Source organism: Anas acuta, chromosome 3 (assembly GCF_963932015.1).
Source record: "Anas acuta chromosome 3, bAnaAcu1.1, whole genome shotgun sequence".
Taxonomy (NCBI): Eukaryota; Metazoa; Chordata; class Aves; order Anseriformes; family Anatidae; genus Anas; species Anas acuta.
Genome location: NC_088981.1, coordinates 103500892 through 103523743, shown reverse-complemented (window position 1 = coordinate 103523743; position 22852 = coordinate 103500892). Strand labels below are relative to the sequence as shown.

The window sequence follows — 22852 nt, the reverse complement described above, 5'->3', positions numbered from 1 at the left end:
TTACAGACGAATGGGAAATGGGGTGTCATTAAGTGCTTAGGTGTCGAGGTGATGCAGCTGGTCTTGTGACTGAAGCTGCAGTCCTCAGAGAAACCTCTCAGCGCTGTTGTGGTGACACTGTATTTAACGAAGCTTCTTACCTGGGGGACGGATTCAGGTGGCTTCAGCCAGGCTTCACCGAGGGAAGGCAGAGACATTCCCTTGTTGTAATTTTGCATTTGGGTAAGGAAGGCGTAGACGTGCACCAGTGCTGGAGGCTGTTGCCTCATTAAGATGCCGCAGCCCTACTCGCCTGAGTGCTGTTAGAAGCAGGACGACAACGTAATTGTTCTCCTCTTGTGCCAGATCCGTTTTTGAGTGTTCTTGGCTTTAGATTTTTGGAGCCTTTGGGCGTTAGCTTATTTTCCAGTGTTATTTCCATAATGTCATTTAATGTAGAATGCAATATTTTTCTTTGTCCAAAGAATGCATTAGCTCCTCTAAAATGAATTGCCTCGTTTTCTTAGCCCAGGATGATCAAGTGGAGTGCTTTTATCTGGCTTATAGTTCAGGAAACAGAAGTTAGCCTGCTCTTCATTCTGGAACCGAAAAATTAAACTTCCTTTACATTTGAGCTTCAGCATGGAGTTGTAGAGGAAGATAAGCATTTACAGGGAAGAGATCTTCAGTACTCCCTAAGTCTCTGCAGTATTTAATTACCACATTAGTGTTTTGGCCTACTGGTTCATGACTTTCCAGGATCCTGTTTTCGTACATAAATAAAATTTCCCGGCAGTTTGTATTGCATGTGAAAAGAAATACTGTAATTTGGTATCTAATTTTTCCACGTATAGATAGTTCCAAAAGCAAAATTGATTCTTTTCATTTCTTTAGATATGGATTTTGGCTTCAGTTGTTCCTACTGATACTGTGTATTAACATTCAGCCAAAGGTGATGGCAAAATGCACAGAGAACTTTGTATGCTAACTTGGAAAAAACTTGAGGCTGAGTGACATAGTAAAAGACGAATGTATTTTTGGTACTTCTTTAGCTTCATCCAGGATTTTATTTCATTCACCCATCTGGTCTCTCTGGAATGAATGCAATGAATTTCATTAAAGGAAATAAGGCTTGTAAGTTTGAACCAGCATGCTGGCAGATCTGGTGTTATTTCTGCATCACTTAGCCCCTGCCTTTGTAGTCTGTCAGTGTGAAGCAAAGAGGATAAAGAATCACTCCATTAGTGGATATGTTAATAAAAATCACTTAGTTATATTTTACTTTATTTTTCTTAAAACTTTTTGCTGTTCTTTAAACATAGTTTTAACTTTTTTCTAAGTAAAAAAAAAAAGCCATTACTGTAATAATTTACCAATAAGTTGCTGAATTGTTTGAATTACACAAAAATGTTATGTACCTGCTTTGCAGGGCCTCACTCATCTAATCAAAACTATTCGGAAACTTGTCTGTGAATTTAGTGAGATAAGGAGCAGTCCAATATAGCATGTATTTGTTCATATTGAAAACAAGAGTAAAATCACAAAGCTTTTCAAATTTTGAGATGTATTTATTAAGGAGAGGCGAGCAGATAATCAGGATTTCTCATTCCAGTCTATATTTTTTTTGGAGTAAAAAACAGAAGCTTTCAAACGTGTACCTCAAACCAAGTGTTCTGGGTTATATTTGTTTTTGTTTTTTTTTAATAATGTTTTCCTGGTTAACAATAAGCTAGCTGCAGTTTTGTGTGAAGACTCAGCAGTATTTCTAATAGAGCTGTTTGACTTGCTGCTGTTGCACAGACAGGCATGGTGCGCTGTGACACGGCTGTTGGAACCCCTGACTACATATCCCCTGAAGTCTTGAAATCTCAAGGGGGCGATGGCTATTACGGACGGGAATGTGACTGGTGGTCTGTAGGAGTTTTCCTTTTTGAGATGCTAGTTGGTAAGTAGCAATTTCTTTCTGCTAATAACATTGGCATTTAGTCTTTACTGTGCCTTCAGATGTGCTTTGTTGCCAGGGGGCTGGTTGTGCGTCATTATCTCACAGCTTCTGGCTTCTGCCTGGTGTGGTTGTTTCATTCCTGTGCCCTGGGCTTCCTGTCACTCTTCTGCTGCGACAGCTGTTTGGGTGCTTGCACAGCGATTAGTTCCCTGACTTGGTTCAGCTTAAAACTAATTCTTAGGATAGTTTTTGACTTGGATCAGCTACCTCACAATCTCAATAAATGCTTGTCCCATCTTTGGGGCAGCATTGAGATGTCAGGGATGCAGAGATGGGAAAAGAGTGGGAAGGGCAAGACTGTTTGGTTTGTTTGATCGTTTTCATGGTTGTTTTATTTTGTTTTGTTTGTATTTGGTTTGGTTTGTTTTTTCCCTCTTCTCCCAGCAATTGCTTCTGTTATGTCAAAATGACTATGGAAGTGTAGCTTAATTCTTTCTTTTGTGCTTGGGTCAGGATTTTCCAATAAAGCAAACTGGACTGCTATGGCAACTAACATAGAATATAATCTGTTAAAGAGATGAGTCATCTGTGATTTAAAATACACTGAAGATCAGTATTATAGTCTGATTATAGAAGGATGGAATTGAGCATATAATTACTCAAAATTCAAATCAGCATGTTCTGGGAATGTTGCAGATCTGATGTTTCTGGCACACTGAGCCAGGAAAACATTTCAATATATGCTGCTATTGAAATCTCCATGCCTTTGGGAATTAAGGCATTTTGATATACAAAAAGTATATTTTTAATTATTAATCTCATAAACAATTTTAGCAATAAATAGAATTCTTCTGTATTAAAATACTGGACATAGCTGCTCAGAAATGTTTTCTCAGAACTTCATTTTTTCCTGTATCTTAAGAGGATGCTCACCTTTTCATCCCTCTAGCAAAAACATTTTTTGATGTGGAAGTGAAGAGGTACAGTTTTTACAGAAGCTTGGTTATGTAAGGGATCCTATACATGCTTAGGACAAAAATCCATCTGCATTTCACTGCATCACTGTGGCTTTATTCCAGGCTTTAGGTAATTTAAGTTTAAGTGGTTTATTTGGTGTAGTTTTTCATTAAGTTTGGAGTTGTGTGTTGAAAAATTCCTAACATTTCAGAGGTCTCATGTATTTTTCCTACCAAAGGCTATCTTGTTATAATATTTGAACCTACACTATTTTTACTACTTTTTTTTTTTCTTTACTACTCAACATCATTTTTATTGTGTATATTCTAGACTGCAATCTGTGCTTTCGTTGAGGCTATGATTTTTAGACACTTTTTCTGACGGGAGTTAAATCATGGCGTTGTTTCTGTTTGGTTTTAGCCATGTCATACTACTACATGTGATTAACACTGTACCCTTTCTGCTGAACTCTCTGTCTTCATTCTTTGAGCTTCTCGTGCCCCCACCCCCCTTTTTTTTTTTGCAGTTAATCTGAGCCTCCCTGCCTCTGAAGAGGATATGTGATTTACTATCCATGCAGTCTTTTTGAAATGTTAAAACCTGCTTCACCTTCATACTGAAAATTACAGAGCCTGGTTATGCCCTGTAATTTGTTTGTTTATTTGTTGTTCTACAGTCATCATCTTATTCTAACTCAGTTGTATTTCCTGTCTACCAGCACCAACATGATTTCCTTCAGTGGCTTTGTTTACAAACACAGTATTTGAGGCTCATGTGACATCCATTTGATAGTGTCTGAATCGAGATGCTGCTTCTCTCAGATAACCTTTTAATTTTCTTGGTTCTTGTATTTGAACTATTCAAGACAGATCTACTCCCACGTGCATATTGTTATGAAACAGACACCTATAATAAGATGGCTTGGAGTGTTTGATAGTGGCTAACTGACTTTTGAAACCCTTATCACTTCTATTATCATAGAATCTGAATCATTAAGGTTGGAAAATACTTCCAAGATCATCTGGTCCAACCATCACCCTACCACCAACATCACCCACTAAACCATGTCCCTAAGCACCACGTCCAACCTTTCCTTGAACACCCCCAGGGACATTGACTCCACCACCTCCCTGAGCAACCCCTCCCAATTTTAACCACTTTTTCTAAGAAGTTTCTCCTAATCGGCACCATCTCCCACAGCAAGGTAGGCCATTTGTTGAGCCATGTAAGATGGATGAATTGGAGATGAAATGGAGATGACTGCTTCTTGATCTGTGGTAAGGATGAGCCAAATGATGCTGGGTGTACTCAGTATCTGCCTCCTTTGCCACAAAGAGGCCTTCTGTGGTGCCAGCTGCCCTCCCTGTCCGCTGGCACCCACCCTATAAAAAGGGCTGCCCTGTGTCTGGCAACATGTTGCCAAGCTTCTCGCTCCTGCAGTTCAAGGAGACTTGGAGTTGCCAGGGTGCAGAGAAATCAGGCAGGAATTTCCAGCCTTTGAGCGGTGCACTGCAAAAGCCAAAGGATGGATGTCGTATTCCGTCTCGGACGGAAGAGGAAATCTCAAGAAGTGAGATTTGGCCACCTCAGTGGCCAACCCCCCTGTAAGCGTTCAAGGCTGGATGAAATGGTACGGCTAGGGAGGAGGAGGAAATACACCCAAGAACTGGATGACCTCAATGGCCAACCCCCCCATAAGCGTCAAAAGGTGGATGATGAAGAAATGGAAGTGGACCCACTGACAAAGTTTTTGCGGACCATCAGAGCGTGGGTTGACATTAACAAAATTATGGCAATTTGGTGCAGATAGCCACCACCAGTGTTGGCACAAAGCATCAGAGCTCAGCCTGAGAAGAGCAACGTCCAGGCCACAGACAGATGCCCGCCAACAGACTTGGCACAGACCATCATGGCGCAGCCTGAGAGGAGCAATGTCCAGGCCATGGACAGACACCTGCCAATGGAATTGGTGCAGACTGGCAGGGTGCAGCCTGAGAACAACGTCCAGGCCACAGACACACCCACCAACAAAGTCAGTGAGGAACCATCACAATGCAAAATGCGAAGACTAATGTCCAGGCCACAGACGGACACCCACCAACAAAGCTGGTGCAGACCACCATGGTGACGCATCAGACCGACGTCCAGCCCAAGAACAAGCACCCATGAAGAAAATGGGGGTCGACCATCAAGGCACAGCCTGAGGAGGACGATGTTCAGCCAGGGACGGACTGGGGGAATGACTGTATTTACCACCAGTGGGAAGCGGGGGTACATTAGCTCAGATGGTCCCTGCTTGCCTTTCACTTACCACCAATAAAAGACCTGTGAACTTTCAAGTGTTGTTTGAGCCATCCTTTCCTGTCCTGCGCTGAGCCCCCAGGGTTTTGACCGTTGAAGAGTTCGTTTTTGTCACCCTAGTACCAGTAACTAACATAAAAGAATTTTAGCGTTATCATTTCAGTTCTGAAGTAACCTTGTCAAGAAACAGTTAACAATTGTTTTTAAAAGCCTTTGTGGGCTTTCACACTTTCTTAACTATTTACTGTTAATTAATATTAATTAATAAGCAATTAATTATTCACCTTGTCCGTTAAGCCTATGGATTGGTTGTGAAAAGGGATTTTTGTACAAGTTACAGCCTCTTGGTTACTGACCCATACATGTTGTCCGTGAACTTCAATGTCAGATACCTTTCTTGATCCTGATTCTTCTTCAGTTGTCCCAGTTTTACCTTTCTAAGTTTATGTGTGCAAAGAAACTAAAATTAACTAAACCTTACACTGCAATCTTCTGAGTGAGAAAGGGCTGAGTTTTAAAAGCCATCTGCCCATGTTAATATGGGCACCCAAGCCAATATAATTTGTCAGTCAACGAGATTTGAGAATGTGGGTTTGGTGGTGCTGTAATGCGCTCTGAAGGCTCCTGCTCAGAGCTGCCTTGCCCCAGGCTCTCCTGCCCCTGGATAGGGGCCTGGGAGAGCAGTGGTGGAGTCTCTTCAAGGAATGTACCTCAGCAAATCCTTACTGAGTTTTCCTCCCCTACACCCTTGGAAGTGCTTGAAGAGGGTGGGTGTCGTCCATCGTGTAAATTAGAAAGCACAGTGACACTATTCAGGTAGAACAAAAGATGCAATTTACTGGGCAAAAGTTTGGTAGCAATATGTCATACAGAGAATGGTTTAATGTGTAACACAGGCATTTTGACAAAGGAATATTCTAGTAGGATATGCTATTTTGTACCTTGCACTCATTTTCTCTCTCTTAAATGTAAAGACAATTTCAGGCTAAACTGCTTGTAGACTTTACATCTCTTTTTTGTCTTCTTCAATTTACATGACTTGAACACACCTGGAAATCAGTCAATTTACTATTTTATTTTCAGGCGATACTCCTTTTTATGCAGACTCGTTAGTAGGAACATACAGTAAAATTATGGATCATAAGAACTCATTACATTTCCCAGATGATGTGGAAATCTCTAAGCACGCAAAGAACCTCATCTGTGCCTTTTTAACTGACAGGTAGGTGTATGTATTATTTTGGTACTGTCTCTATTTTAGATGGTATTAGCACATGTACATTGTAAAAATGAATTCCTTCCATTGCTTTTGCTAGCTTATATTCAAATCTCTTTTGCAAAATCATCTGTGCTCTAGTTTGTCTTTTGGGGTGTTTTCCAGGTGCTCCATTTTATTTCTGTTACTAGTTCTGATGGCTCGTGCTACAACATAATTTGTGCTGAACAAATCCTCCCAGCTGTTGTGTGGTGTAAAACACAGCAACAAACCTGTAAGGTTGGAAGTAATTTTTAAGCCCCTAAAGGCAGGGACCAAATTGTTGTGCTCAGTGGGTGTTGCTTATAAAAAATTAAAACATACTTTCATGAAGTTAAGCATACATTTACCTAGTTTGTTTAAATTTTCATAGAAGGTTTGAACTTTTTTTCATTTACCTTATGGTACTAATTGATAAGTATAGCTAGCAAACAAAGAGGATGTTGTTCTGGCTGTAAATTAATCATAGAGGTCTCCCTTGGTGGAGCTGAGCTGTTTATTGATATTAGCCGTGTAAACTTGTTCTTGACCTGAATATTTAAATTTTTAGTGTCAAAAAGCACAGATTGTCTTGAATTTATTTGACTTAAAAGAACACTGTAGGTCCAGAGTTAACTGTGGATTGATAATGCCTTTTTATGCTTTCCAGTGATCACCCAAATTTGGCTTGTAGAGAATCTAGCTTGTATAGAATGAGGGATTAGTAAAAATAAACGCATAAATACGTTGTCTTATAATGTTTTTTTGCATTCAAAGAGAATCGTTTGTTCTACTGAGCAGGATCACACTCAGGAAAGATAGGCGTTAAGTGTTTCTAACCAGTAGCTGCAGGGTGGAGAGAAAAGAGGGGTAGAATTTAATAATGGGAATGCGGCGAGGTGTACTTCCACTACGTGTGTCCGTCTTCCTGTTTATATTTAATACAGTGCTCGGGCGACTTATTTGAAACAGATGCCTTCTTGCTGTATGCGTGATAACTGCTGAGGCACTTAAAGGGACAAGAAGAAATAAGCATCTACCCCGTGATTTATTAGTTATGTTACTCGCCTCGGTTTTATGCTCTGTTCCTGCAGATCATTTTAAGGGAAACTTCTCTTGGTCAAACTGGAAGTTTCGTGTTGAACTTTAGGTTTGCTTCATTGTAAATATCAGCAAAAGATGTGTCAGGGTTAATTATGGGGCAGAGGATGGAATTCTTCAAATATTTATTTCAGTTCAGCTTTGAATAACTGTTCTGTGCAGTAAGTTAGACCTTCCTTCATTTGAGCCTTAAGGTTTGTCATGTGGTTTGGCAGACACCGGACTTCAGCAATTTTTTCTTCCCCCAGGGTGTTGGGTTTTGTTTTTGTTTTTAGTTTCTTATTTTTTGCCTCACTGCTCTCTCTCTTGCATTACTCCCCACGTGGCAGACTCCAACTTCTGGACGTTTTAGCAGTCGCAGGCAGTGGATATTAAGAAACCAAGTACATTTTATATAAGAAACTACAGACCTGTGGTTGGTGGTTTTTTGGTTTTCTTTTTTTCTTTTATTTGACTATTAATGTGGTTTACAGGGACAGCCTTTACAGAAAGTTGCTCTGCTGCTTATGAGCAAGTCAGAATTTAAAAACAAAGCAAAGCAAAGTGCTGTTTTTCCTAATGTGAATTTGGCTTCTTTGCTATGTTTAGGGATGTGCGACTTGGGAGAAATGGGGTAGAAGAAATAAAGCATCACCCTTTCTTTAAGAGTGATCAGTGGAACTGGGACAACATTCGAGAGAGTAAGTAAATTGGTTTAAAAGTAGATTTTTATTCAATATTTGCAAAAGACTACTGTTCAGTAATAGCATATATGAAAAACACTTAAGGCTCTATAAATTAAGCAAATGTTTTCTGTTATCAGGAATCTCTCTCAAGCTTTCTTATTTATCATTTGTATTATAAAAGCTGTATCAGTAAGAGATAAGAGCTGTTTTTCCCACTGAAATTATTCTCACATTTATCATGCTTGAATTTATAGATTTCTATAGATTTGAACAGCAGAACTGGATGTTTTAGAAATCTTGGCAGAATGAATGTTTAATAGGTTCTATTTTTTGTGGCTTTTGTTATTGTTGTTCTGATTGATTTCTGGTTTATTTATTCATTTTTTAACCTTTTAACCTTTTTTAAAATCTGTAATTAAGACTAGCTTTAAGAATGGTCTTGTTGGTTTTACTGCTTTTTGTTTAAAGTATTGAGAACTTGATAGCTTTAGGCAGAAAAACAAGTACTTCTGTTCCTGTGCTTGATCATAACTTCGGAAGTATTTACTGAAGTTTCTTAAAATGGTGATTGCATTTGGTGTGCCATTCCAAAATGTGCTTACTTTAGCAAATACATTTTGAGCATTCAATATTCCATATATTACACAAATAATGAAAAAATACTTTTCCTTAGGGAAATAATATTATATATTATATCCCAGTAATATTTACTGGGATATATCATGGTAATATATCACAGTAGTATGTACAGCTCTACTGCATGTTTAATACATATTTAACTAGCATGACAACTTCCATAGTATGCTTCTTAATATTAGAGAGGTACCAGTATGTGCCAAGTGGCTGGAGTGAAGTTGATCTTTTCTCCCCCTTCTATAGCTGCTGCTCCTGTTGTTCCTGAACTTAGCAGTGATATAGACAGCAGTAATTTTGATGACATTGAGGATGACAAAGGAGACGTGGAAACCTTTCCAATCCCCAAAGCCTTCGTGGGAAACCAGCTGCCTTTTATAGGATTTACCTACTATAGAGATAATTTGTATGTGAGAATTTAATATGCATTTTTAGAAGTACACCTGCATATTTTTCTTATATCCTATCCCCCTCCCCCTTTATTTTTACCCTAGATACATAATTTCTTCATTGCTTTATATTAATTTGTGTCCAACTGTGAAGATACAAAATGCAGAATTTAAGTAGAATATAAGTACATTGTGGCTACATTGATAATTCTGTTTAAATAAATAGGATTTTTATATATGTAAAAATATATAGTCTTTGTAAATCTGGTTTTGGGTTTAAAATACTAGATTTTAAAATACTAGATTTGTAATTTAACTCTAAAATAATTTTGTATTAGTAGAGTTAGAAAAAAGTTTATGCAAAATAATAGCTTGCTAAGGCATCACTTGCCTCCCCCTTGCCTTTATTTAGCATTGTTAGTCGTATTCAGTGTGTTTGAATAGTCATGAAATAATTGCAAGTATTAATTAAAAAATAAGCTGTTACAGCTTATTACACAGTAGAAGTGTCTTCAACATTATACTTCACTTAAGAAAAGATTCAAATTAGAGACATTCAAATTAGAAAGATTCAAATTAGAAAGCTCTTACCAAGGTAAAACAAGTTTCATTCTGAGAATAGTCTAGGTCAAATTAAGACTTGAGAGAAGTGATTAAAATGCCTTGATTGGTGAGGTTGCCAAAGTTGTTGAAAACTCGAATAAGAGCAGGAGGGATTTGTTTTTGTTTTTGACAGGTTGCTAAGTGACTCCTCTCAATCTTGCAGAGAAAATGAATCAGTGCAATCTAGTAAAAATGAGGTTAGTGCCTTTTTTTTAAGTATTAATGGATGGTTAACTAATTTGGTTAAGTCTGTTACAAAAAAGCAAAGTCAAAACTGGTGTCAAGAAATTTTTTTGGGGGGGGGAGGGAGGGAGAGGCTTTTAGTTTTTTAATGTTCATTAATAAAAAATATGTTTTCCATCTACAGTACAGCAAGGAGGTGAGTGTATTATTTGAATTATGAAAGGAAGCAAATCATTCCCACATAATTTGTGTGGACATGATTTATCATGAAATACCGTAAATGTTTATTCGACAGTTTGCTAACAGTAAACCAATTGTGTTTTGAAATAGTTTATGAATGAGTTGTTATATTCAAGTGTTGAGGTACTCTTGTGTATAGATGAATGAATACAGATTTTTCCTGACTTCTTTTGGAGTCCAGAATTTGTTTTGAAAACAAATGTGTGAGGCTCTGTTTGCTCCAAACAGAATTACTCTTGGAAAGGTTGTGAATCGTGGCTGTACACTGTGATTCATGACAGATTTATCCAGAGTTTGGAAAAGTGAATTGTCACCTATGTTGATAAAGGAATGTTTATGAGCATAAATCTTTCTCTCAGCTGTAGTGAGTGTTTGAAGCATGTTCATCCAGTTTTTGAAGATTGCCAACTGAATTTAAATATGCAGTTGACAGGAGAATGCTACAGATTTTTTCATGTAACAAACTTACTTCATCATACTACTTAAACATTTGTGTTATTGAAGTGTAGGTAGTTTATGGTTAACATTTGTTAAAGCTTACTTAATTGTTAAACTTTGAAAAGGAGTTGTAAAGGAAATGCATTATGTATTGGGCAGCATAAATTTAAGCGCAAATGTTTATTGGACTCTACTTCTTTCCTTCCTGTAATTAGTGAACAGAATAATAGTTTTAGTTTCCTGTTTAATGAGAAATGCAACTGTTTAAAATACAGAGTGCCACGTTCATGATACTTGCTTTATATTGTGAGAGTAAATGTTGGTAAAATGTTGCATTTCGTTCTGACAACTTTTTCAATTTTTCTTTTTTCAAGCAGTGAGTCTTGGGTTTTGATGTCTTTTTAAGTGTCCCTGTTATGGTAATCTTATAATTGTAACAATTACAAAGTATTTTAGAAAACCACATTTTTACATTTTATGTTTAGGGGTTGGAGGAGAAAGGGAAAGGGAGGAAAAGAAATTAATTGGATAGCCTGAAGACATGAGTCGATTTAAAAGACTTGTTATAATCTTTTTTTTTTTTTTTTTTTTTTAATTTTGGGGTACTTGACTCACAATATCTTTTTAATATTTTAGTGAGGGAAACAAAACATTCCCAAATTTCAAGTGTTTCTTCTGTGTGTGCTAGATGGAAAAAATATTCTGAATATATGAGATCAATGAGCATGTTTAGTCTTTTCTGAATAATGTCTGATATTCTCTGAATATTGTCCCATGTGGTTATGTGCCCACCATTTAATTTTATTGTTTATATTTTACTTAGAAAAGACTATCCCAAAAATTCTGCTCCAGTAGGACTCTAGACAGAGAAAAGGAGAGCAAATGGCCAGCAGCAACATTCTTTGCCCATAGAAATTTTATGACTCTCAGTCATTCTGTGATAGTTAGCTTTAACATAGCATGTAGGAAATTCTGTTACTACACATCAGTATTTTAAAAATTATCAAGATTAATAACTTGTACAGATGAGAAATGGAAATGCAATAATCTTCTGGTGATAGTTAAAAAAAAAAAAAACAAAAAAAAACAACAAACCATAATGTAGATTGAATTCGTTTTCTTTGCTCTCCATTTTTTGTTATTAAGCTGTTTTACACTGTGATTACAATCTTATATGATGGCCATGCTTATCTTCACATTTTGCTCAGTTTCAGAAAAAAATAAGCAAGTTAGAAGAACAGCTCAGTAATGAATTACAAGCCAAAGATGAACTAGAACAGAAATACAGGTGAGAATATTTTGAAATATTTGATATGTTCATATAGAAGTGTTATTACACCTTTTGTTTCTGAATGATTAAAAGCTTAAAAGTTCTTGCTACTCCCATGGCTACGTTTTTTTTTTCCTTATCTCTCCATAAGAATCTCTCTATTGTTTGAATAATTTCCCCAGCCATCAAAGTTTCATGTGATTGCTGAAAATAGGGTAGCTTACATAAAATCAATGAGACATATCCAAAGAGTCTAATTTTTGTGTAATCAGTAAGGTTTAAAAATATTTTTCAAATTCCTTCAGGTCTACTAATACTCGGTTAGAGAAGATAGTGAAAGAGCTAGATGAAGAGGTAAGTTATTTCTCATTGGAATTAGAACTTGAGCATTTTTATGTGTGTCTTTTTTTCCTTAGGGACCAGAAAATTACTTTTGAGTAGCTGTATATTTATGGCAAGTAACACCAGCTGATTTCCTGATATTCACACGCACCAATTGTTGCCTCTGCTGAAAGATTTTCATTATGATTTCCCTAATCTCATTATCTTCAGAATCTCCAAATTTTCAATATGGAGGATAACGTAAATATCCCATATAAAATTCTAGTAATTATATTTGAAGATGAGAGTGATGTTGATAGAAAAGGAAGCCCATTCTTTGCAGCATTTTTTGTACCTGCCCAAACTGTGTCAGTGAAAGAACCCTATTTTGGCCAGCTTTGGACCTTAATGCTACTGCAAATTTATCATTTCTGCAGAGTGCATGTACAACTTAATGTACTGTTCATTCAGGTGCATGTTGAGATCTTTCAGTACATGTATGTTTCTATGCTTCATGATGCTAACAGATTACAATATTCACTGAAGTCAAACCATTATACAGTCTTAAATGGTAAAAGCTCCTGGCTGTAGTTATTCTGGGCTGTATTTGAACATGTGCTCTGATATGCTGTGTTTGCAGTAAGCAAATGGAACGTGTCTTTCTCCACTGTGAACGAAACTGAATGCGTGAGCTGTTCTTTATCACTTAAAAAATGTCAGGATTCTGTATGTAATTAGTGTTGTGGTTTTTTTTTTTTAATATGTCCAGATAACTTCAAGGAAGAATGTAGAGTCTGCAGTCAGACAGCTAGAAAGAGAGAAGGCTCTTCTTCAGCATAAGAATACAGAATACCAGAGAAAAGCAGAACATGAAGCAGATAAGAAACGCAATTTAGAAAATGAGGGTATGTTGAACGATGTTTGAAGGGTTCTATTTTGATGTGGGTTTTTAAAAGATAAAATAAATGAGTTATAGTTCACTTTAAAGTTTTTTCACTGCATTGATTAATTTTGATTTGTTTTTGTTTTAGTTAACAGTTTGAAAGACCAGCTTGAAGATTTAAAAAAGAGGAATCAGAACTCTCAAATATCCAATGAGAAAATCAATCAACTACAAAGACAGGCATGTCAACTTTTTATATGTTTATTTTAAAATAGTAGCTTTTTGAAGTTCACATTGTGTTAGTAGTGGTGGGAGTTAAAATGTGTAGTGAAGTTTTAAAAGCCATTCTTTTTTTCATGTTCCAGTGTTCAAAAATAATCTTAAAAAAATAAACCTTTTTATTTCTTTAATCTGTTAAAAGTATGTTTTTATCAATCCTTAGTTGGATGAAGCCAATTCTTTGCTGCGATCAGAGTCTGATACTGCAACCAGGTTAAGGAAGAACCAGACAGAAAGTACAAAGCAAATCCAGCAGCTGGAAGCTAATAATCGAGAACTACAAGATAAGAACTGTCTGCTGGAGAATGCTAAACTCAAACTAGAGAAAGACTTTCTGAATCTTCAGTCAGCTCTAGAATCAGAAAGGAGAGATCGAAGTCATGGATCAGAGATCATCAGCGATTTACAAGGTATTACAGCAAATGTTAAGCTTTCTTCTAGTTTCAGAAGTAAAAATAGGTTTTGGTGATGTTATTTGAGCTTCAAACTGTGACTAGGTTAGTTTGCTGTGACTAGATTAGTTTGCTGTTTTATACAGTGTTATTTAAGTGAGGACACAGTAAAGTGAACATGAGTAAGGATATATATAAGAATGCGTGTTACTGATAATTTCTAAAATCATCCTTAAGGGAGCTCTTCTTAATAGTCAGAACTGGAAGCTGCTGTTATGTTTGAAATGTTTGTTCAAGTAGATACAGTACATTCTTTTTTCAAACACTGCCTGGCCTCATAGATGTTTTGTTCATTTTTAGGTCGAATATCTAGCCTGGAGGAAGAAGTGAAAAATGGAAAGAGTGCATTAGCCAAACTGGAAATGGAAAAGAGACAATTGCAGGAAAAGCTTACAGATTTAGAGAAGGTAACAGCACTTCTAAGTAAACTTTGGTATTACATTCTTATTTAATTTTAAAATTTGTGCATTTGTTAATTGAGACATGGGACAAAGTTTGTGAAAAAAAACAACTTGTTTTCAGTGTCACTTTTGTTGTTGTTCTTGCAATTTGAAAAATGGGGAAAAAAAAACCACCATTTTCCTTATGACTACAATATATTGTACTTCTAAAGTACATAATAATGTACTCCAATGTATAGCTTAGCAGTGCAGAAATAGCACATCGTTTCTGGTGTAAAATCTGACCTTTTTTGAACTATAAGTATTGCCAAAAAAAAAAATTTTTTTGCTAATATTTTAGGATTTTTTTTATTGAAGCAAAAGTATTCAAACAATTCTTCAATAAATGTAATTTTTGAACTCTTTTCACAAAACACTGGTTTTTAAGTCTATAATTCTATATGGTTTTGTAACTGGTAATGTTGCTGTGAACTTCTAGAGCACGTTGTTATCCTCGGAAAAACATACGATGAAAGAATTCTTAGTACCTTAGGGTCTTTCTTCTGCTGTTAGCTTACTTCCAAGCAGGATATTACTGTTGTCCAAAATTTTGTATTTAACCTGATGTATTTAAATTTTAATATTTTTTTTTCTTTAACAGGAAAAGAGCAACATGGAAATAGATATGACATACAAATTCAAAGTTATGCAGCAGAATCTTGAACAAGAGGAAGCTGAGCATAAAGCCACAAAAGCACGACTAGCAGACAAAAATAAGATTTATGAATCTATAGAGGAGGCAAAATCTGAAGCCATGAAAGGTATTTATTTGACATTACAGTTTGACTTAAGTATAAATTATAGAATGTAGGTAATATAATCTTTTAATGTTACTGGGAATTTAAATGTAGTGTGTTTTTTTTCTTTCTTTCAGTTCCTCTGTTCTTTTTTAAATATGATTAGCATTGTAAAGCAGTTTTAAAAATCAGTTGTAATCCCTCTGCTTTGCTAGGCTAAAGACAGTTAGTTGCTGAGTAAAGCAGGCTCTCTCTTGCTGACATCACTAATTCATTTTCTGTGCTAGGGTATTCTGAACTAATTTTTCTTTAATCTTTCAAACAGTTTTAATAATACAAACTTTCAAGAGCTTATCTATGTAGTCAAATTTCTTATTGTCTTTCTAAATAGAATATGTCAGCAACATAACACCTTAGGTTAGTGGATAGTGTTAAAAATAGTAAAGCCTTTTCTAGGCTTCCATTGTCACCATGCGTATTCTGGTGTCACTTAACAATTAAAGTCTCTTAGAGAGAAGACTAATTAGCAAACAACTTCAGAAGATAGCTCTTATTTTTTAATTGAATTGCTTATGTCTATTGCGACTGATTAAAAAGCAACCTATATGCCTTATCATTCCAATTGCAGAGCGTTCACAAAAATTTTGAGCTTGCAGATGTTTCAGAAAAGCACAAACAATTCAGTGGTAATGTATGAGTCACTTCGTCTATCAGTTTCCTGAACAGCTTCAATTCTTTAATTGATTTCAGATTATCATCGTCAAAGCAACGCTTCGTAGATTGATACAAAATATTTCTTTAAAAAGTAACCGCCCTTTTATCCATTCCAGATGTGTTGCGGATAAGCTAGAAGTTATCTTGAAACTCAGAAGTAGGAAATAGGTCTCAGGCAGTAATACTTGCAAAGCATCCTCTTGGATGCTTTTTCATGGTTTACTGTGAAAATTTTAATGAATTACTCTTCAGCAATCTTTCTCTTCAGTGTTAAAAGAACAAACATTTTATTTGTTCTTAAGAAGGGCTAGACCTCCTCCTTCCTCCCACCTCCTTCTCACTCTTGAAACCCTCTGAAACATGGACTGATTTACATTGATACTAAATCTCCTTCTTCACAGAAATGGAGAAGAAACTTTTGGAAGAGAGAGCTTTAAAGCAGAAAGTAGAAAATCGTTTGTTAGAAGCTGAAAAACAACGCTCCATGTTGGACTGTGATCTCAAACAATCACAACAGAAAATAAATGAACTCCTTAGGCAAAAGGATATACTAAATGAAGATGTACGTAACAATGACAAAAGAATTCTCTGGAACCTTGTTTTGAATGTCTTCGTATTTTCCCTGTTATATCTGTATTTAGGGATGTATATGAAAGTAAATGGCAGCAATTTTTACTTCTCCTTTGTATTTGGATTTAAATTTGCTTTCTGTATTTTCACTTCTCTGAAGTATTTTGGCATTTTTGATCTTAAAAAGTTTTTCTTCTGGAATGTAAAATGCTAAGAGATGGACATGGAAAAACTAGCTTATTTATTCTATACTAATAACTTTATTCAAGAAATAGATTTGTCTATCAAAAGATGTGTGCAAGTTGTAAAAAGATGTAGAAAGAGTTGATAAGAAACACTGTTACTTCCTTATGTAGATTTGTAAAACTTACCTTTCTGTTTATTTTTTTAGGTAAAAAACCTGACATTAAAAATAGAGCAAGAAACACAAAAGCGTTGTCTCACTCAAAATGACCTCAAGATGCAAACACAACAGGTCAATACCTTAAAAATGTCAGAGAAGCAGCTAAAACAGGAGAATAACCATCTTCAGGAAATCAAATTAAGTCTGGAAAAACAAAATAATGAACTTCGCAAGTAAGCAGAGTTGCTCAGTCTATTTTTTATTTTTTTAAAGTAACGTTGATTTGTAATTTTCTTTTTGCAAAAGCTGAGAGCCACATTAATTTTAAAGATTTTTACACAGAATATGCTATTCCATAATGCAAAATTTAATTGTCGTTTAATATAATTTACAGCGACTCTAGCCTTAGTGATTGAGCAACATATGGATGGATTTACAGTAGAAAGTGTTTGCTTCCCTGAAGACCTAAAATCAGAAACAAAAAGAGAAAAAGAAAAGAAAAACCTTAAACACAAGAGTGTGAGGAGTTGAGAAACATTTATTTAGAAGAACACTTAGGAAATTTTCTTCTAAACAACTGAGTGCTTCAGTGAAGAGGAAAGATGCGGTCATTACTAGTCTAGGAGAGGTTATTAGAGTTGGACAGTAATGCTAATACAGAGCTGTGAAGTGTAACCATTGGAAATAACCTGTGCTAAGGGAGTTTAATCACACATTAGACCTTCAAATTGGAGTTGTGTTAAATCCTAGCAATTCTTCTTCAAGTTCTTACAAGCAATTATTGCAACTGAAAATAAATATTAAGGTTTTCTTACACAAAGAACATTCTTGTGACTGAAAAGACAAGTTTAATATGTAGATCAGGTGTGTTTTATTCCTTGCTCTTTTAGACTTCTGATGACGTACCTTGTGCTTTGTCTTTTCTGTGAGCAAGATGCAGTTACTCACTTGGAAGACTAAGTATGATGATTTCTATAGCATAAAATAACAGTGGAAGTCTTTTCTACTACATTACTGTTCTTCATTACGTGACTAAGTGACTTTGAGTTGTTTTACAAGATGAATTCAAGAAATGATGCCTGACAAAAAATAAAGGCATTCTCAGAGTCTGAGCTCTAGCAAACAAGAAACAAAACAGTCTGTCAGATCAGTGATGTTTTACATGGAAATAAGATTCTGTCAGTGGCTGTTTGTTTTATCAGTGTATCTTAGTGGTTCAACTGTCAGACTGTTGTAGTTAGTATGTGAGTAGTATTAAACTGGTGTCTCATTAGTGTAGCGTTCTGAGTTGCACAGGTGAAAATGAGAGAAAGTCTGGTACCCAAAGGAGGTGTCAAGTTTAACTGCAGATCATACTTTGATCTAGACAGACTGAGGATGTTAAGAGTGTAAATGAACTCCTTTCTGTTTACTTGTCTGGAATATCTCCCTATCTTTTCTTTAAACGTATTATATTCCTTTCTAGGGAACGTCAAGATGCAGATGGACAAATGAAAGAGCTTCAAGACCAACTTGAAGCTGAACAGTATTTCTCAGTATGTTTTATGCTTCTTTATTTATATACTAATATGTTTATTAGGTGTAATGTTAGCTTTTCTTCTTCCTCCTCAGCCATGAGGCATTTCACCGCTCAAATCTTAGGCTAGTTCTTTTCCTTCTGTCTGTCTTCAGTCTTATCTGCAGCCCTGTTACCACTCTTTGCTCTTGATCACTGAGCAGTGTAAAAGAGGTTGTGTTAAGAAATCTAACAGCTTTGGAAGGGAGTCCCAAGCACAGTTTAGGGAGAAGTAGTCAAACAGCTCTTTCCTTCTTTTCTACAATGTAAATGATTTTGTGCATGTTTCAAGCATTTTGCATTCAGCATCTGTTCTACATGTATGCTGCATGGGAGAAAAAAACTGTATTATCAGAATCATGTGGCATTATGAAACATTCATATAAGATTTTGAAATAAATTTCTGCATTATAGTTATACTTGGCAAAGACCCGTTGAGAGTTTTTGCTTCAGTGTGATAGGTACAATAGAGTAAATAGGTATTGCTGGTAGAAATCATTGCTATCATATGAAGGTTAACTTATATTAATAGTGCACAGCCAGCCACAATGGAAAGGCCAGAGAGCTTGCTTGAGAATTAAAGGAAACTTATGCTTCTACTGTGGTCTTTATGTCAGTGAGTAAAAGGACTAACTGATCAAAAAGCTGTACATCTGAAAGGAGACAGAACGGGAAAGTTGAGGTCAGTTGACTGCTGTGGATGGGCCTGAGAGAGAATTTTGAGAGTTGTCTTTTAAGTCCTGCACTAAATCCACTTGCACTTTATCTATTTTCAGTCATTCTTAGTGCACAGAGAGCGTAATTTTTCTTTCATTTCCTCTATATCTCTAGGTTTGTATCCCTTTCGGAAAAATCTAAATTTCAAATACTTTCCTAATCTATTTTTCTCTTACTCCTTTATGTCTTTTATCTCTTGGGCTGTCATGTTGCTTTCATACATTTGTATGGTTAGAGTCCAAGCTCTATCTAATCTACCTCTGACAGGGATTTAAATTAGTAGAGAAAATAAAATTCATATTGTGAGTCCTATGCACAGTATGCTTGCAAACATATAAAATGTATCTCATAGATCCATCCACAAACAACACAAGTTTAATACAAAACAATACAAAAAACCTTAAATGAAGACATATTTGGAAATGATGATGACTTCTAGTTAAATTTAGAGAAAGCATTGCACTGTTGTACTTGAACTGAGTGTGTGATTATAGAGCTGTACACTACATCATCTTGTATCATCACATCATTTTTGTGTACCTTCAAGCTAGAATATGCAAGTCACGTCCTTTTTTCCTACTTTAAATTCTAGACTCTTTATAAGACACAAGTTCGAGAACTTAAAGAAGAATGTGAAGAAAAGACCAAACTTTGTAAAGAAATACAGCAAAAGATACAAGAGTTACAGGATGAGAGGTAGATTTTACTACTGCTATTAATGCATAGAACAGGATGGCTTTTTACTGCTTTTGTTCACATATGTTTTTTTGTTTGTTTGTTTGTTTTTTAAGTAACTTTCTATTTTTTGAGTTAATAGTATGTACCAATAATTTGCAGAGATTCCTTGGCGGCTCAGCTAGAGATTACTTTGACAAAAGCAGATTCAGAACAACTTGCACGTTCCATTGCTGAAGAACAGTATTCTGATTTGGAAAAAGAGAAGATTATGAAAGAACTGGAGATTAAGGAGATGATGGCTCGGCATAAACAGGAACTTACTGAGAAAGATGCCACCATAGCCTCTGTGAGTAATACACATCCTAATTTTGGTAAAGGTTTATGTGGGCGATAGTTTCATTTTCAGTTGGATTTATCCAACACTGTTTAGCATACTTAAAGGTAAAAATTATATTTAAAAATATTTCTTTATTATAACAACTAAAAACAAAATCTCATACCCTGTTTCCTCCATGAATCTCTTGGATCACTGTTTTCTGTGCTCCTACCTCTCTATAGTTAGTCCTCTTACATTGTCTGTTTTTCGCTCTCAGGCATTTCCTTTCGTAATGTAATGCTTTCATATGTCAAACGTTTTTAGTTACATAGTCACATGTACTTTTTGTTTGCAGTTGGAGGAAGCAAATAGAACACTAACTAGCGATGTGGCTAATCTGGCTAATGAGAAAGAAGAACTGAACAATAAACTGAAGGAAGTACAAGAACGTATGTATTCTTTGAACCAAATGCAGTTGAATGAGAACAGTATCATTTTTAATAGTACTGTTTCTTTTGTAATGAACTTTAATTGTTTTCTTTTTTTTTTAATTACATTGCTACAGAAATTACGAAGCTAAAAGAAGAAGAAGCAAATATAGGAAATATTAAAGCACAATATGAGAAACAGTTATTGAATGAAAGAACATTGAAAACCCAGGTAAGCAAATGTATATAAATGAATGAAGAGCTAGTGTTCATGAAACAAATAATTTTTAGTAGAAAACTTACTTAGTCTACTAAGTAGACTTACTGTGTGGTGAAACTTCAACCTCATGTTTCATCATAGAGGAATTCCTAATCGTCCTAATCCTAATTCCTCATGGATGCAGTCCACCAGCATAAATCTAGACTTCAGTCAAATTCATATGGTTTTCCTCTTCATTTATATTCCTCTGTAATTTCTATAAAATGTGAAATTTCTGATGTCAATCTCAGTTGCTTTTTAGAGTTATTGGCATTTTAATCCAAAGATGTATTTTGGGACTAGCTAACAGAAACTGAAGAGAACTATTAGGTTACTAGTGCCTGGTCATGGTTAGGAGAGAATGCTCTTCTTCACAGTATAGCAGTATGTACTTATTGATGTTTGTTTTTTTTCTTCTTTTTCTTCACGGGAAGGCTGTGAATAAATTGGCTGAGATCATGAATCGGAAGGGTCCAGTCAAACGTGGAGCTGACACGGATGTACGGCGGAAAGAAAAGGAAAATAGGAAACTGCATATGGAACTGAAATCTGAACGAGAGAAGTTAACGCAAATGATGATCAAATATCAGAAAGAAATCAATGAAATGCAGGCAGTAAGATTCTCTTTGCAAATATAAACATTGATAGCATTTGCTGTAATACGTGTTGAATTGATTCGTGTTTTTAAGGTAGCATATAAAGTGTCTATTCCTGAATTTGCATGTCTGAAAGAAACATGCAGTATATATTATTGAGACTGGCTGCAAAGTCTCCATAATTATCTACTCGAGTTTTCTCTGAGTAACTGAATATAGTAACAATAGGAAATCTTTTCATCTATCTTTACAGCAAATAGCAGAAGAGAGTCAGATACGCATTGAACTCCAGATGACTCTGGACAGCAAAGATAGCGACATTGAACAGCTTCGTTCACAGCTACAGTCATTGCACATTGGTCTAGATAACAGTAGCATAGGCAGTGGACCTGGAGATACTGAGACAGATGATGGGTTCCCTGGTATGTTATTTTTATTAATATTTCTGTGTTAATTGGTTGTATATTTGTGTTTTACCAGAAATATTGAAATACTCCTCTGATGTTTCTGGGGCTTTTTATCTTTGTGTTTCTATCATCTTATCAATGCTTTGATAGTGTTCACTATCCACATACTAACTACATCTATCTGTAATCAAACTTCATTCTTAAATTTATTTGAAAAAAATCTTGAAAAAAATGTATTGTCTCACATTGGAACTAATTTTTTTTTTCATCTGTATGACAGTAGTTAATTTGCAATCATTTTGTTATGTGATGAAATGTAAAACTAATACTCTCTTCTTAGGGATTTTGTTTTGACTTCTTTTCTACCTTTTTCCTCCTTTATTCTTTATGTTTAGTCCATATCACTCAATCCCACACTGTGGAATCCATGTCTTTTACCTACCAGCACTCTTCCACCTCTGTCAGTATTGCCACTAAGCCTTCCAGTTCTCGCATGCTTCTTGATTCTGATTCTGATTCTGACTCAGAAGAAGAACCTTTGTCTTGTTCCCACAGCCCTACAGAAGTTGATAGTACAGGTGACATTCCTGAGAACTGCTTGGTGTTGTTTTTATTGTGTTATTTCTCAATTTCAAACTAACACTATTAATACATTATATATTTAAACAAACCAAAAAAAAAAAAATTGGCAGCAAACATTGTAATCAAAGGCATGATAAATTTTGCATGAAGAAATAATTCACCTGTTTCATCTAAATGTTTTCAGATGCTTGCTGCCATTTATAAAACACCATTTTTATTAAAGCATTGAATAAATTCTTATTCCTTATTGTCTTGTTCAGATGGGTAGCCTCTATGCAGTATCTTATGTGTTATATAAGTTATATGCATGACCTTAAGGTACTGGACACCAAAACGTCAAATTATTTGTGTTTCAGTGAAATGTCAAGATATCTCTTCTCACAATCTAAATGTGTTCATTACTTGTTCATAGAAATTCAGTCCGAGTGTACCTTTCATTTTTCTTTTTGCCTTAGTTTGAATCTTAAATTTGATTCTTGTATGATAAAGCAAGAAAAAATTACTTCTATTTGTTTTTCTAGATGCATAAAGAATATAATTAAAGAGCTCTGGTAAAACAGAGCTTTGTGTTATTAATTATATACTCATTCTACTTGACTACATGAACACTGTCTTGAATAAAAGTTGTACTTAGTGT

The 22852-nt window shown here is 35.5% G+C and overlaps 1 protein-coding gene across 3 annotated transcripts in view; it reads left to right on the top strand.

The window, feature by feature from the left end:
* The window catches only part of ROCK2 (Rho associated coiled-coil containing protein kinase 2), a 101848-nt gene that overhangs the window by 66571 nt on the left and 12425 nt on the right, over positions 1 to 22852 (top strand). For 2 of the 3 annotated variants that reach the window (XM_068678601.1, XM_068678602.1), the window contains exons 6-27: positions 1780 to 1924; positions 6266 to 6404; positions 8106 to 8197; positions 9062 to 9221; positions 9941 to 10004; positions 11877 to 11956; positions 12244 to 12292; positions 13029 to 13164; positions 13291 to 13382; positions 13585 to 13831; positions 14174 to 14280; positions 14915 to 15074; positions 16166 to 16326; positions 16726 to 16910; positions 18143 to 18212; positions 19542 to 19645; positions 19787 to 19973; positions 20299 to 20392; positions 20509 to 20603; positions 21065 to 21244; positions 21480 to 21648; positions 22029 to 22211. In XM_068678601.1, coding sequence (XP_068534702.1) covers positions 1780 to 1924; positions 6266 to 6404; positions 8106 to 8197; positions 9062 to 9221; positions 9941 to 10004; positions 11877 to 11956; positions 12244 to 12292; positions 13029 to 13164; positions 13291 to 13382; positions 13585 to 13831; positions 14174 to 14280; positions 14915 to 15074; positions 16166 to 16326; positions 16726 to 16910; positions 18143 to 18212; positions 19542 to 19645; positions 19787 to 19973; positions 20299 to 20392; positions 20509 to 20603; positions 21065 to 21244; positions 21480 to 21648; positions 22029 to 22211 — 2899 coding nt within the window. The remainder of the gene's footprint in view (positions 1 to 1779; positions 1925 to 6265; positions 6405 to 8105; positions 8198 to 9061; positions 9222 to 9940; positions 10005 to 11876; positions 11957 to 12243; positions 12293 to 13028; positions 13165 to 13290; positions 13383 to 13584; positions 13832 to 14173; positions 14281 to 14914; positions 15075 to 16165; positions 16327 to 16725; positions 16911 to 18142; positions 18213 to 19541; positions 19646 to 19786; positions 19974 to 20298; positions 20393 to 20508; positions 20604 to 21064; positions 21245 to 21479; positions 21649 to 22028; positions 22212 to 22852) is intronic. The other variant, XM_068678603.1, reaches the window with a different exon arrangement.